The following is a 17,022-nucleotide window of genomic DNA, read 5'->3' on the forward strand; positions in this document are numbered from 1 at the left end:
GTCCGTACATTCCCACGGTTTCTCCATGGTGCGGATGTCCTTGTGTCTCTCCAGTTTGGACAATCAGTTGAAGTTTCATCCACACATAGAACACGTGTAGTTTTTCCCCGCTGTGAATGGTGCAATGTTTTTTCAGGCTGTGTAACTGGTTGAAACTCTTTCCACAGGCAGTGCACTGGAACACACTGAATCGGATGCGTGTGTCAGTGCTTTTCCAGTCACATTGATGTTTAAAATATTTCCCCACAGACAGAACAGACAAATATTTCTCCTTCCATATTCAAAGGCAAAGGATGTTCAACATTTCCAGCTTACATGGTTGGATTCAGATGTGCATCCGCTGTGCGCAAAGTGGGAATAAAATCAATGAGATGCTGATTTTCTCTGCTGGTTACAGGGCCTTTTGTGCCAAGCCGTTTGTAGGGGGCTGTGCTGGCCCGAATGGGTGAGCGCGCTCTGGCCCAATAGGATGACCTCAGGCTGGCCTGATAGGGTGAGCCAGGGCTGAGGCAATAGAGCGAACCTGGGCTGGCCCAATAGTGTGCGCCCGTGCTGGCTGGAGAATCTGGTGTTTGTGGTTTGAGTTGTGAGGTGGGGTATCGCTGCCAGTACCAACGTCTCACAGAGACTGTGCCCCTGAATCTGTGAAATGACAATGGGCAGCAACTGAGACTGGAGCCGAACACAAACCCTAGTTCGAGTGAGGCCTGGGACGGAAATCCCAATCTCTGTGTGTTTTATTGCAGACACTGAGGGAGGGTGGGTGCGGACACCGAGGGAGGGGTGGGTGCAGACACTGGGGGAGGGGTGGGTGCAGACACAGAGGGAGGGTTGGATGCTGACACAGGGGGAGGGGTGGGTGCAGACACTGGGAGAGTGGTGGTGCATACACTAGGGGAGAGGTGGGTGCAGACACTGGGGGAGGGGTGGGTGCAGACATTGGGGGAGGGGGAGGTGCAGACACTGGGGAAGGGGTGAGTGCAGACACTGGGGGAGGGGTGGGTGCAGACACTGTGAGAGGGTGGGTGCAGACACTGGGGGAGGGGTGGGTGCAGACATTGGGGGAGGGTTGGGTGCAGCCAATTTCATTCTGTCACCAGGGATCCTGGGATCATTTCCAATGATTTCTGTCTGGAGTCTGAGTCGAGCCCCGTGACAGGGAGCATTTGATTCCGGGATCAGCTCTTTTCTGTAAGCCGTGGGAGGCTCTGAGAAGACCCTTTGGGTTCAGAGGTTTACAAGTTGCCCTTTTTATTTAATTTTTGGCCGCTGCTTTCTTGGTCTTTGGTGATTTGGGCGTGGCCTTGGCCCTCGGTTTCCCCACCTTTTTGGCCGCCTTTGCGCCTGTGGCTTTCTTGCAGCTCTTGGGTGGCTTCGCCGCCTCCTTTTTCCCAGCTGGCACTTTTGCTGACTTTTTTTGCCGTTGGCATCTTCTTGGTGCTCGGTTTCTTGGCTGCTGGATTTTTGACTAAAACATAAAAACATAGAAATTTACAGCGCAGAAGGAGTCCATTTCGGCCCATTGTGACCGTGCCGGCCGATAAAGAGCCACAAGGCCCTTGGTCAGCAGCCTTAAAGGTTACATATAAACCTATGAACAATGACGGAAAGTCAAAGAGCACCCAGCTCAACCAGTCCGCCTCACACAACTGCAACACACCTTATACTGAAACATTCTATACTCCACCCCAACCAGAGCCATGTGACTTCCTGGGAGAGGCAAATACCAGATACAAACCCAGGCCAATTTAGGGAGAAAAAATGTGGGAAATTTCCTCTTCGACCCATCCAGGTGATTGAAACGAGTCCAGGAGATCGCCCTTGCCGTATTCTATACCCTGCAGTACTTACCATTATATCTGCACCGTCCAACAAACGGTCATCCATTCTAATCCCAATTACAAGCTCTAGGTCTGTAACCTTGCAGGTTACGGCACTTTAATTGCACATCCAACCATCTCGAAAACGTGGTGTGGGTTTCATCATCCACCACTCTTCCAGGCAGAGAGTACCTGATCCCTACAACCCTTTGGGTAAAGAAGCCCTCCCTCAAAACCCCTCAAAACCTTCCACCAACCACCTTAAAACTATGCCCCCTCGTAATAGACCCCTCCATCAATGGGAATATACACTCACTATCCACTATCTCCAGGCCCCTAAATATTTTGTACACCTCAATGAGGTCTGCTCTCAACCTCCTCTGTTCAAATGAGAACAAACCCAACTTATCGAACCTGTCCTCAAATCTAAGATTCTCCAATCCAGGCTGCATCGTCGTAAATCTCCTCTGCACCCTGTCTCGTGCAATCACATCCTTCCTACAATACGGTGACCAAAACTGCACACAGTACTCCAGCTGTGGCCTAACCAAAGTATTATACAATTTAAGCATAACCTCCCTGCTCTTATATTCTATGCCTGGGCGAATAAATGCAAACATTCCGTATGACTTCTTAACCAGCTTTTCCACCTGGCCTGCTACTTTCACGGTTCTGTGAACAAGCACTCCAAGGTCCATTTGTTCATCTACACTATTAAGTGGCCTACTGCTTAATGTATATACCCTTTCCTTATTAGACCTCCCAAAGTGCATCACCTCACACTTCTCTGAATTTAATTTCATTTGCCACTGCTCTGCCCATCTGACCAGTAGATTGATATCCTCCTACAGTCCATGACTTTCCTCTAAATTATCAACCACATAGGCAATTTAGTGTCGTCTGCAAACTTCTTAATCATACTCCCTATATTCAAATCTAAATCGTTGATATATAGCACAAAAAGCAAGGGACCCCAGTATTGAGCCCTGCAGAACCCCATTGCAAATATCCTGCTGCTTCCTTGGTTGGTTTATTGGCTGCTGCTTTCTTGGCTTGAGATTTCTTGGAAATGTCTTCATCTTACTTCCCACTTTCCCCGGGGTTTCCATCTTAGACCTTGAAGGAGCCCGAGGCCCCTGTGCCGTTGATCTGCTTCAGGGAGCCATTTGTCACATTCTTGTTGATACTGAACCTAAGCTTGGACTCACGCTTCTGCACACCGAATCCTTTGGCCGCCAGAGCCTTCTTTATCAGGTACAGCGACATCCCCTTGCGATCGCGGCCATCGGCCACAATCTTGAGGAATTGTTCGCCCAACTTGGGACCGGCGGCTTGGAGCAAGCAGCCGCATTCTTCGTCTTGCTGGGAGCCTTGGTTTGAGCGGCGGCGGCAGGAGGAGCCTTTGCAAAATCACGCTGACAGTCAGAGCTGGGTCAGAAATGAGAGGCAGCGACACAGAGCACCTTTAAGGCAGCGAGGGGAGGGGCGGAGACATCCTGCTGTCAGCTCCCCGCCCCTCCAGCCTCTCTGTGTTTCTCTCTCCTCGTTAACTCTCCGATTCCAATTCAACTCGGGCCCTCCCCAGAATCCCAACCTGGCCTCTTTCTGTCACCAAGACCGGGATTTTTGCTGTCAAGAAAGTTCCATCCGAATTGAAGGCAGCAATTTCGATTTAAATCCGTTTCATTGCTGCACTGGTCGCGCTCTCTCAGCCGATCGCGGATATTTTCTCTCTTTTTCGATTGAAATTTGAAATCAAATCAAACTTTCTGTTTAATTCCCGCTTCAGGCCTGAGCAGGGTAGCAGGACATAGAGTGAAATGCCCATACTCACTTACCCGTAATTGACAGGTACACAGTAAAGAACTCGCTTCCATACCAGAAACTGATAGGTACAACGGAAAGCCCACTTATAATCAAGCAGGAACTGCCAGGTATAGAGGAAGGCACACACTCACATATCAGAACTTGACATGTTCAGTATAAAACCCAGACTCCCATAACAGAAACGGAGAGATACAGAGTAAAACTCAGACTCACATAATTGAGACCGACAGATTCAGCATAAACACTCACCCCCATAATAAGAATTGACAGAAAATAAAACAAATACTCTATCAGGAATTGGTGGTACAGAGTAAAACAATACTAACATACTGGAGAATGACGGGTATGGAGTAGAGCTCACATTCACATAGCAGAGATGGACACGTACAGCACAGAACAAACACTCACACACCAGGAATGGAAAGATATAGAATGAAACCCACAGGCATTTACCAGAAATTGACAGGTATCGGATAAAACCCACACTCTCGTATCAGAAACTGAAATACAGAGTACAACTCTCATTCACATACCAGAGCTGGACAAATACAGAGTAAATTCCACAATCCCATACCAGACACCCATAATATTAATTCTTTATTTACCTGTCAATGGATCAGAGAGTGAAAGTGCCAGTATCTATCCTATAATCACCGGTCAGTCCCACACAGACACTGCACCGAGATTAAAAGTGGCAATGTCCATCCTATACCCACCTGTCAATCAGAATCTGTCACATAGCGTCAGAGAATGAGAGAGGCAGTATCTATCCAACACTCACCTGTCACATAATGTCAGAGAATGAGAGAGGCCGTATCTATCCTCCACTCACCTGTCAAATAGTGTCAGAGAATGAGAGAGGCCATATCTATCCTCCACTCACCTGTCACATATTGTCAGAGAAAGAGAGAGACGCAGTATGTAGCCAACACTCACCTATCATAAGAATCTGTTACATCGAATGAGAGAATAACAGCGACAGTATCTATAACAAAAACACAACTGACAATCCAACTCTGCCTCACTGTATCAGAGATTGAGAGATGCAATATCTATCCGATGTTAACAAATGTATCCATACTGATAGCAATATCATAAATGGGAGGTACAGTGTCTATCTCATATTCTGCAGTCAATCTTACAATGAAACACAGTACCAAAGAGTGAGAGTGGCAGTTTCTTTCCTCTATTCTCTCTCAATCCACTACTGATGCACAGTACCAATATTGTCTCGTCCCTATATTCTCCCTCAATCCCACATTAACACATTTATCAGAGAGTGACGGGTAAATTATTTTTCCAGAAATAAACTATCAATTCAATTGGTCACACTGTATTAGAGAGTGGGAGTTAAATATCTATATTCTGCATTCAACTGACAATCAAATACTGCCACACAGTAACAGAGAGTGACAGGTACACTATCTATCCTATAGTCAACAACAATTCCCAAAATGACCAGAGAGTGAGTGGCAGGTATTTCCTATACACACCCGTCAATCTCAGACTGACATAAAGTACCAGAGAGTGAGTGGCAGGTATGACCATAGTACCAGAAAGTGACACATAAAGTGTTTAGTCGCCTTAACCAAGCAACTTAAAACCGTCACATTTTACCAATGAGTCTCAGAAACAATATCAATCACTTTTCACCGTAGAAGTGAGTGTAGAACTGAAGCCAGCCAGAGTCAGCTCCTTCAGGACAGGAGAGGGAAGGCAACCAGTGAGTGTAGGACTGAACCCAGCCAGAGTCAGAACCTTCAGGGCAGAAGAGGGAGGGATACCAGTGAGTATAGAATGGAACCTATTGTAGAACTGGAAGCAGCCAGATTCAGCACCTTCAGGAGAGGGGAACCAGTGATTGTAGAGCTGAACCCAGCCAGAGTCAGCACTTTCTGCGGAGGAGAGGGAGTGGAACCAGTGAATGTAGAACTGAAACCAGCCAGAATTAGTACCTTCAAGGGAGGAGAGGGAGGGACCAGTGAGTTTAGAACTGAACCCAGACCCAGTCAGCATATTGAGCGGAGCGGAACCATTCAGTGTCGAACTGAACACAGCCAGAGTCATCACCTTCAAGGGAGGAGCGGGAGGGGAACCAGTGATGGTGGAATTGAACCCAGCCAGACTCAGCACTTCGAGAGGAGTGGGAGGGAAACCAGTGAGTGTAGAACTGAGCCCAGCCAGAGTTGGTGATGATAATTGGGAGCGTAGGAAAACCTGCCTTTAGACATGCGATGTGTTTGAATTTCAGGACAGGGACGGGGAAGAGTTTATGTGGCAGGGATTTACAGTTCTGGAGGAACAAGAGAGGAAAGAATGGTCATTACAATCTAGAATTGTTTGTTCTGAATTTCTGTCCTGTACTTGCAGTAATGATTTTTGCAAACTCCTTTTCCACAGTATCAGGAGGGGAGGATTTGCAGACGGGAACCTCAATACAAAAATCACGTCAAGATCTGACAGAATCACTCGATTCCTCAGGCCCTGAATATCATCGGCCTTTGAATGTTGAAGGGGAAAGTTTGTCTGTTCTGTCTGTGGGAACAGATTTCAAATATCAGTGTGACTGGAAAAGCACCGAGACACACACACACCCGAGTGAGAGTGTTCCAGTGCATTGACTGTCGAAAGAACTTTAACCAGTTACACAATCTGACAAAGCTTCGCACCATTGAAAGCGGGGAGAAAGCGTACACGTGTTCTGTATGTGGACCAGGTTTCAACTGATCGACCAACCTGGAGAGACACAAGGACACCCGCACCACGGAGAAACCGTGGCAATGTGGAGACTGTGGGAAGGGATTCAATTACCCGTCTGAGCTGGAAGTACATCGGCCAAGTCACACTGGGGAGAGGCCGTTCACCTGCTCTGAGTGTGGGAAGAGATTCACTCAGCCATCCAGCCTGCTGACATTCCAGCGAGTTCTTACTGGGGAGAGGCGGTTCAACTGCTCTGTGTGTGGGAAGGAATTCACTCAATCATGCACGCTGCCGAGACACCAGCGAGTTCACAAGTGACTGCAGGGTTTGGATTCTGCTACTGTCCCAACTGAATCGTGTCCATTCTGACAGTTGGGCTTTTTTTCTGCTGATATTGATTCTCCCTATAACTGGGCTGGAGCTTAATATTCGGGATATTTGACAAATTAATCAGTGGAAAAATGGTCAGATAAAAAAGATAATGCTGATTTTGTTTGCATCCATTCTTCACCCTTTAAATAAACATAAGAAATAGGAGCACAGATAGGTCATTGGCCACTCGAACCTGCTCGGCCATTTAATAAGATCATGGCTGATCTGATCTTGTGCATAGCTCCACTTCCCTACCTGCTTACCATAACCCTTCACTCCATTATCGTTCAAAAATCTGGCTATCACCACCGTAAATATATTCAATGACCCAGCCTCCACATCTCTCTGTGATTTGAAAAGATTTATGATACTGAGAGAAAAAAATTCTTCTCATCTCAATTCTAACTCGATTACCCCTTACTCCAAAACTATGCCCCTCAGTTCTAGATTTCCCCACGAGTGGAAACATCCTCTATGCATCTGCATTGTCGAGCCCACTCAGTATCATATGTTTCAATATGATCATCTCTCATTCTTCGAAACTCCAATGAGTAACAGCCCAACCTACGATACCTATCTTCATAAGTCAACCCCTTCATCTCAGAAATCACACGAGTGAAGCTTCTCTGAACTGCCTCCAATGCAAGTTTATCCCTCCTTAAATAAGGAGATCAAAATTGCACGCAGTATTCTGGTCTCATTAATTCACTGTACAGTTGTAGCAAGACTTCCCCGCTTTTATCGAAACATTCTAGCCTGCACCACCAAATAATATTATCATGGCTGATCATTCATCTCAGTACCCCTTTCCTGCTTTCTCTCCATACCCCTTGATCCCTTTAGCCGAAAGAGCCATATCTAACTCCCTCTTGAATATATCCAATGAACTGCTATTAATACAGCAATAGTCTGTCCCCTAACCCCAGTATTAATACCGCAATAGTCTGACCTCTAACCCCAGTATTAATACCCAATATTATGACCCCTAACCCCAGTATTAACACAGCAGTAGTCATGACCTCTAACCCCAGTATAAACACCCATATAGTCTGGCCCCTAACCCCAGTCTTAATACCAATAGTCTGACTCCTAACCCCAGTATTAATACACAATAGTCTGGCCCCTAACCCCAGTATTAATACTCCAAATGTCTGACCTCTAACCCAAGTATTAATACTCCAAAAGTCTGAACTCTAACCCCAGTATTAATACCCCAAAAGTCTGACCTATAACCCCAGTATTAATACCAAAGGTCTGACCTCTAACACAAGTATTAAGACCCCAAATGTCTGACATCTAACCCCAGTGTTAATACCAATAGTCTGACACTATCCCCAGTATTAATACCCCAAAAGGCTGACCCATAACCCCAGTATTAATACCTCAAAGGTCTGACCCCTATCCCCAGTATTAATACCAATAGTCTGACCTCTGACCCCAAAATTAATACCGCAATAATCTGACCCCTAACCCCACTATTAATACCCAATAGTCTGACCCCTAACCCCAGTATAAATACCCAATAGTCTGACCCCTAACCCAGTATTAATACCCCAATAGTCTGACCCCTAACTCCAGTATTAATACCAATAGTCTGACTCCTAACCCCATTATTAAAAGCCCAATATTCTGACCCATAATCCCAGTATTAATACCCAATAGTCTGACCCCTAACCACAGTGTTAATACACAAAGGTCTGATGCCTAACCACAGTATTAATACCAATAGCCTGACCCCTAAGACCAGTATTAATAGCAATAATCTGACCGTTAAACCCAGTTTTAATACACAAAATTCTGAACGCTAATCCCAGTATTAATATTCCAAAAGTCTAACCCCAAACCCAAGTATTAACACATCAATAGTCTGACCACTAACCCCAGTATAAATACCAAAAATCTGACCGCTTACCCCAGTATTAATACCCAACAGTCTGACCCCTAACCCCAGTATTAATACTCCTATAGTTTGACCACTAACCCCAGTATTACTATCCCAATATTCTGACGCCCAACCCCAGAATTAGTACCCAATAGTCTGACCACTAACCTCAATATTAATACTTAAATAGACTGGCCCATAACCCCAGTATTAATATCAATAGTCTGACCCCTAACCCTAGTAATAATACTCCAAAGGTCTGACACCAAACCCCAGTATTAATACATCATTATTCTGAACCCTAACCCGTGTATTAATACCTCAATAGTCTGACCCTAACCCCAGTATTAACACCCCAATAATCTGACCGCTAACCTCAGTATTAATACCAATAGTCTGACCGCTTACCCCAGTGTTAATACCCAAGAGTCTGACCCCTAACCCCTGCATTAATACTCCAATAGTCTAACCCCTAACCCCAGTATTAACATCCCAATATTCTGACCCCTAACCACAGTATTAATACTTCAATTGTCTGACCACTTACTCCAGTATTAATATCAATATGCTGTCCACAAACCCTAGTATTAATACCCAATAGTCTGACACTTAACCCCAGTATTAATACCAATGGTTTGACCATGAACCCCAGTATTAATACCAAATATCTGACCACTTACCCCAGTATTAAAACCCTACAGTCTGACCTCTAATCCCAGTATTAATACTCCAATAGTCTGACCCCTAACCCCAGTATTACTATCCCAATATTCTGACCCCTAACCCCAGAATTAATACCCAATAGTCTGACCCCTAACCCTAGTATTAATACTCCAAAAGTCTGACCTCAAACTCCAGTATTAATACATCAGTATTCTGAACCCTAACCCGCATATGAATACATCAATAATCTGACCCGAACCCCAGTATTAATAACCCAATAGTCTGACCGCTAACCTCAGTATTAATACCAATAGTCTGACCGCTTACGCCAGTATTAATACCCAAGAGTCTGACCCCTAACCCCAGTATTAATACTCCAAAAAATCTATCCTATAACCACAGTATTATTATCCCAATATTCTGACCCCTAACCCCAGAATTAATACCCAATAGTCTGACACCTAACCCCACTATTAATACCCAATAGTCTGACCCCTAACCCCAGTATAAATACCCAATAGTCTGACCCCTAACCCAGTATTAATACCCCAATAGTCTGACCCCTAACTCCAGTATTAATACGAATAGTCTGACTCCTAACCCCTTTATTAAAAGCCCAATATTCTGACCCATAATCCCAGTATTAATACCCAATAGTCTGACCCCTAACCACAGTATTAATACACAAAGGTCTGACGCCTACCCCCAGTATTAATACCAATAGCCTGACCCCTAACACCAGTATTAATAGCAATAATCTGAATGTTAACCCCAGTTTTAATACCCAATATTCTGAACGCTAACCCCAGTATTAATATTCCAAAAGTCTGACCCCAAACCCAAGTATTAACACATCAATAGTCTGACCCCTAACCCCAGTATAAATACCAAAAATATGATCGCTTACCCCAGCATTAATACCCAACAGTCTGACCACTAACCCCAGTATTAATACTCCTATATTTTGACCACTAACCACAGTATTACTATCCAAATATTCTGACGCCCAACTCCAGAATTAGTCCCAATAGTCTGAGCACTAACCTCAATATTAATACTTAAATAGACTGGCCCATAACCCCAGTATTAATATCAATAGTCTGACCCCTAACCCTAGTAATAATACTCCAAATGTCTGACACCAAACCCCAGTATTAATACATCATTATTCTGAACCCTAATCAGTGTATTAATACCTCAATAGTCTGACAATAACCCCAGTATTAACAACCCAATAATCTGACCGCTAACCTCAGTATTAATACCAATAGTCTGACCGCTTACACCAGTATTAATACCCAACAGTCTGACCCCTAACCCCAGTATTAATACTCCTATAATTTGACCACTAACCCCAGTATTACTATCCCAATATTCTGACGCCCAACCCCAGAATTAGTACCCAATAGTCTGACCACTAACCTCAATATTAATACTTAAATAGACTGGCCCATAACCCCAGTGTTAATATCAATAGTCTGACCCCTAACCCTAGTAATAATGCTCCAAATGTCTGACACCAAACCCCAGTATTAATACATCATTATTCTGAACCCTAACCCGTGTATTAATACCTCAATAGTCTGACCCTAACCACAGTATTAACACCCCAATAATCTGACCGCTAACCTCAGTATTAATAGCAATAATCTGACCGCTTACCCCAGTATTAATACCCAAGAGTCTGACCCCTAACCCCAGTATTAATACTCCAATAGTCTAACCCCTAACCCCTGTATTAACATCCCAATATTCTGACCCATAACCCCAGTACTAATACCCAATATTCTGACCCCTAACCACAGTATTAATACTTCAATTGTCTGACCACTTACACCAGTATTAATATCAATATTCTGACCACTAACCCTAGTATTAATACCCAATAGTCTGACACTTAACCCGAGTATTAATACCAATGGTTTGACCATGAACCCCAGTATTAATACCAAATATCTGACCACTTACCCCAGTATTAAAACCCTACAGTCTGACCTCTAATCCCAGTATTAATACTCCAATAGTCTGACCCCTAACCCCAGTATTACTATCCCAATATTCTGACCCCTAACCCCAGAATTAATACCCAATAGTCTGACCCCTAACCCTAGTATTAATACTCCAAAAGTCTGACCTCAAACTCCAGTATTAATACATCAGTATTCTGAACCCTAACCCGCATATGAATACCTCAATAATCTGACCCGAACCCCAGTATTAATACCCCAATAGTCTGACCGCTAACCTCAGTATTAATACCAATAGTCAGACCACTTACGCAAGTATTAATACCCAAGAGTCTGACCCCTAACCCCAGTATTAATACTCCAAAAAATCTAACCTATAACCCCAGTATTATTATCCCAATATTCTGACCCTTACCCCAGAATTAATACCCAATAGTCTGGCACCTAACCCCACTATTAATACCCAATAGTCTGACCCCTAACCCCAGTATAAATACCCAATAGTCTGCCCCCTAACCCAGTATTAATACGAATAGTCTGACCCCTAACCCCTTTATTAAAAGCCCAATATTCTGACCCATAATCCCAGTATTAATACCCAATAGTCTGACCCCTAACCACAGTATTAATACACAAAGGTCTGATGCCTAACCCCAGTATTAATACCAATAGCCTGACCCCTAACACCAGTATTAATAGCAATAATCTGACCCGTTAACCCCAGTTTTAATACCCAATATTCTGAACGCTAACCCTAGTATTAATATTCCAAAAGTCTGACCACAAACCCAAGTATTAACACATGAATAGTATGACCCCTAACCCCAGTATTAATACCTCAATAGTCTGACCCTAACGGCAGTATTAATACCCCAATAATCTGACCGCTAACCTCAGTATTAATACCAATAGTCTGACCGCTTACCCCAGTATTAAAACCCAAGAGTCTGACCCCTAACCCCAGTATTAATACTCCAATAGTCTAACCCCTAACCCCAATATTAACATCCCAATATTCTGACCCCTAACCCTAGTACTAATACCCAGCATTCTGACCCCTAACCACAGTATTAATACTTCAATTGTCTGACCACTTACCCCAGTATTAATATCAATATTCTGACCACTAACCCTAGTATTAATACCCAATAGTCTGACACTTAACCCCAGTATTAATGCCAATGGTTTGACCATGAACCCCAGTATTAATACCAAATATCTGATCACTTACCCCAGTATTAAACCCTAAAGTCTGACCTCTAATCCCAGTATTAATACTCCAATAGTCTGACCCCTAACCCCAGCATTACTATCCCAATATTCTGACCCCTAACCCCAGAATTAATATCCAATAGTCTGACCCCTAACCCTAGTATTAATACTCCAAAAGTCTGACCTCAAACTCCAGTATTAATACATCGGTATTCTGAACCCTAACCCGCATATGAATACCTCAATAATCTGACCCGAACCACAGTATTAATACCTCAATAGTCTGACCGCTAACCTCAGTATTAATACCAATAGTCTGACCGCTTACGCCAGTATTAATACCCAAGAGTCTGACCCCTAACCCCAGTATTAATACTCCTATGGTTTTACCACTAACCCCAGTATTACTATCCCAATATTCTGACGCCCAACCACAGAATTCGTATCCAATAGTCTGACCACTCACCTCAATATTAATACTTAAATAGACTGGCCCATAACCCCAGTATTAATATCAATTGTCTGGCCCCTAACCCTAGTAATAATACTCCAAAAGTCTGACACCAAACCGCAGTATTAATACATTATTATTCTGAACCCTAACCCGTGTATTAATACCTCAATAGTCTGACCCTAACCCCAGTATTATCACCCCAATAATCTGACCGCTTACCCCAGTATTAATACCCAAGAGTCTGACCCCTAACCCCAGTATTAATACTCCAATAGTCTAACCCCTAACCCCAGTATTAACATCCCAATATTCTGACCCCTAACCCCAGTACCTAAACCCAAATTCTGACCCCTATCCACAATATTAATACTTCAATTTTCTGACCACTTACACCAGTATTAATATCAATATTCTGACCACTATCCCTAGTATTAATACCCAATAGTCTGACACTTAACCCCAGTATTAATACCAATGGTTTGACCATGAACCCCAGTATTAATACCAAATATCTGACCACTTACCCCAGTATTAAAACCCTAAAGTCTGACCTCTAATCCCAGTATAAATACTCCAATAGTCTGACCCCTAACCCCAGTATTACTATCCCAATATTCTGACCCCTAACCCCAGAATTAATACCCAATAGTCTGACCCCTAACCCTAGTATTAATACTCCAAAAGTCTGACCTCAAACTCCAGTATTAATACATCAGTATTCTGAACCCTAACCCACATATGAATACCTCAATAATCTGACCCGAGCCCCAGTATTAATACCCCAATAGTCTGACCGCTAACCTCAGTATTAATACCAATTGTCTGACCGCTTACGCCAGTATTAATACCCAAGAGTCTGACCCCTAACCCCAGTATTAATAATCCAAAAAATCTAACCTATAACCCCAGTATTATTATCCCGATATTCTGACCACTAACCCCAGAATTAATACCCAATAGTTTGACCCCTAACCCCAATATTAATACTTCAATCGACTGAACCATAACCCCAGTTTAATATCAACAGTCTGACCCCTAACCCTAGTATTAATACTCCAAAAGTCTGACCCCAAACCCCAGTATTAATACATCAGTATTCTGAACCCAATCCCACTATTAATACCTCAAAAGTCAGACCCTAACCCCAGTATTAATACCCCAATAGTCTGACTGCTAACCTCAGTATTAATACCAATAGTCTGACCACTTACCCCATTATTATTACCCAAGAGTCTGACCTCTTACCCCAGTATTAATACTCCAATAGTCTAACCCCTAACTCCAGTATTAATACTTCAATTGTCTGACCCCTAACCCCAGTATTAATATCAATAGTCTGACCACTAACCCTAGTATTAATACCAATGGTTTGAGCGCTAACCCCAGTATTTATACCCCAATAGTCTAAACCCAAACCCCAGTATGAAGACCCAATAGTCTGACCCCTAACCCCTGTATTAATACCCAAAATTCCAACTCCTAACACATTATTAATACCCAATAGTGTGACACCAAATCCCATTATTAATACCCCAATAGTCTCAGCCCTAACCCCATTATTAATACTCAATAGTCTGACCCGTAACCCCAGTAATAATATCCAAAAAATCTGACCTATAACCGCACTATTAATAACAATAGTCTGACCCCTATCCTCAGTAATAATCCCTCAATAATCTGACCCCTAACCCCAGTATTAATACCCAATCCTCTGACATCTAACCCCAGTATTAATACCAATATTCTGACACCTAACCACATTATTAATAGCCAATAGTTTGAGCCCTAACCGTACTATTAATACCAATAGTCTGACCCCTAACCCCAGCATTAATACCCAGTAGTCTGACCCCTAACCCTAGTATTAATACACCAATAATCTGACAGCTACCCCCAGTATTTATACCCCAAAGGTCTGACCCATACACCAGTATTAAAACCCAATAGTCTTACCACTAACCCCAATATTAATACCTCAATAGTCTGAACCCTAACACAAGTATTAAGATCCAATAGTCTGTCCCCTATCACCAGTATTATTAACCCATTAGTTTGACACTTAACACCAGTATTAATGCATCAATAGTCTGAATCCTAACCTCGGTATTTATTCCCGCATAGTCTGAATCCTAACCACAGGATTAATACCCCAATAGTCTTAACCCGAACCCCAGTATTAATACTCCAAAAGTCTGACCTCAAACTCCAGTATTAATACATCAGTATTCTGAACCCTAACCCGCATATGAATACCTCAATAATCTGACCCGAACCCCAGTATTAATACCCCAATAGTCTGACCGCTAACCTCAGTATTAATACCAATAGTCTGACCGCTTACACCAGTATTAATACCCAACAGTCTCACCCCTAACCCCAGTATTAATACTCCTATAGTTTGACCACTAACCCCAGTATTACTATCCCAATATTCTGACGCCCAACCCCAGAATTCGTATCCAATAGTCTGACCACTAACCTCAATATTAATACTTAAATAGACTGGCCCATAACCCCAGTATTAATATCAATTGTCTGGCCCCTAACCCTCGTAATAATACTCCAAAAGTCTGACACCAAACCCCAGTATTAATACATCATTATTCTGAACACTAACCCGTTTATTAACACCTCAATAGTCTGACCCTAATCCCAGTATTATCACCCCAATAATCTGACCGCTTACCCCAGTATTATTACCCAAGAGTCTGACCCCTAACCCCAGTATTAATACTCCAATAGTCTAACCCCTAACCCCAGTATTAACATCCCAATATTCTGACCCCTAACCCCTGTACTAATACCCAATATTCTGACCCCTATCCACAGTATTAATACTTCAATTGTCTGACCACTTACACCAGTATTAATAGCAATATTCTGACCACTATACCTAGTATTAATACCCAATAGTCTGACACTTAACCCCAGTATTAATACCAATGGTTTGACCATGAACCCCAGTATTAATACCAAATATCTGACCACTTACCCCAGTATTAAAACCCTAAAGTCTGACCTCTAATCCCAGTATTAATACTCCAATAGTCTGACCCCTAACCCCAGTATTACTATCCCAATATTCTGACCCCTAACCCCAGAATTAATACCCAATAGTCTGATCCCTAACCCTAGTATTAATACTCCAAAAGTCTGACCTCAAACTCCAGTATTAATACATCAGTATTCTGAACCCTAACCCGCATATGAATACCTCAATAATCTAACCCGAGCCCCAGTATTAATACCCCAATAGTCTGACCGCTAACCTCAGTATTAATACCAATAGTCTGACCGCTTACGCCAGTATTAATACCCAAGAGTCTGACCCCTAACCCCAGTATTAATACTCCAAAAAATCTAACCTATAACCCCAGTATTATTATCCCAATATTCTGTCCCCTAACCCCAGAATTAATACCCAATAGTTTGACCCCTAACCCCAATATTAATACTTCAATCGACTGACCCATAACCCCAGTTTAATATCAATAGTCTGACCCCTAACCCTAGTATTAATACTCCAAATGTCTGACCCCAAACCCCAGTATTAATACATCAGTATTCTGAACCCAATCCCACGTATTAATAACTCAAATGTCAGACCCTAACCCCAGTATTAATACCCCAATAGTCTGACTGCTAACCTCAGTATTAATACCAATAGTCTGACCACTTACCCCATTATTATTACCCAAGAGTCTGACCCCTTACCCCAGTATTAACACTCCAATAGTCTAACCCCTAACCCCAGTATTAACATCCCAATATCCTGACCCCTAACCACAGTACTAATACCCAATAGTCTGACCCCTAACTCCAGTATTAATACTTCAATTGTCTGACCCCTAACACCAGTATTAATATCAATAGTCTGACCACTAACCCTAGTATTAATACTTCAATTGTCTGACACTTAACCCCAGTATTTATACCAATGGTTTGAGCACTAACCCCAGTATTTATACCCCAATAGTCTAAACCCAAACCCCAGCATGAAGACCCAATAGTCTGACCCCTAACCCCTGTATTAATACCCAAAATTCCAACTCCTAACCCATTATTAATACCCAACAGTCTGACACCAAATCCCATTATTAATACCCCAATAGTCTCAGCCCTAAC

At 42.9% G+C, this 17,022-nt stretch overlaps 1 protein-coding gene across 1 annotated transcript; it reads right to left on the bottom strand.

The window, feature by feature from the left end:
- Positions 1 to 1,255: 1,255 nt before the first annotated feature.
- Positions 1,256 to 3,086, bottom strand: LOC139230245 (histone H1.01-like). The gene is made up of 2 exons (XM_070862077.1): positions 2,937 to 3,086; positions 1,256 to 1,468 (listed from the first exon to the last, which is right to left on the bottom strand). Exons 1-2 carry the CDS (start codon positions 3,084 to 3,086, stop codon positions 1,256 to 1,258), a joined length of 363 nt encoding a protein of 120 aa, XP_070718178.1.
- Positions 3,087 to 17,022: the final 13,936 nt, after the last annotated feature.

This window comes from Pristiophorus japonicus, chromosome 19 (assembly GCF_044704955.1).
Source record: "Pristiophorus japonicus isolate sPriJap1 chromosome 19, sPriJap1.hap1, whole genome shotgun sequence".
NCBI classification, from domain to species: Eukaryota; Metazoa; Chordata; class Chondrichthyes; family Pristiophoridae; genus Pristiophorus; species Pristiophorus japonicus.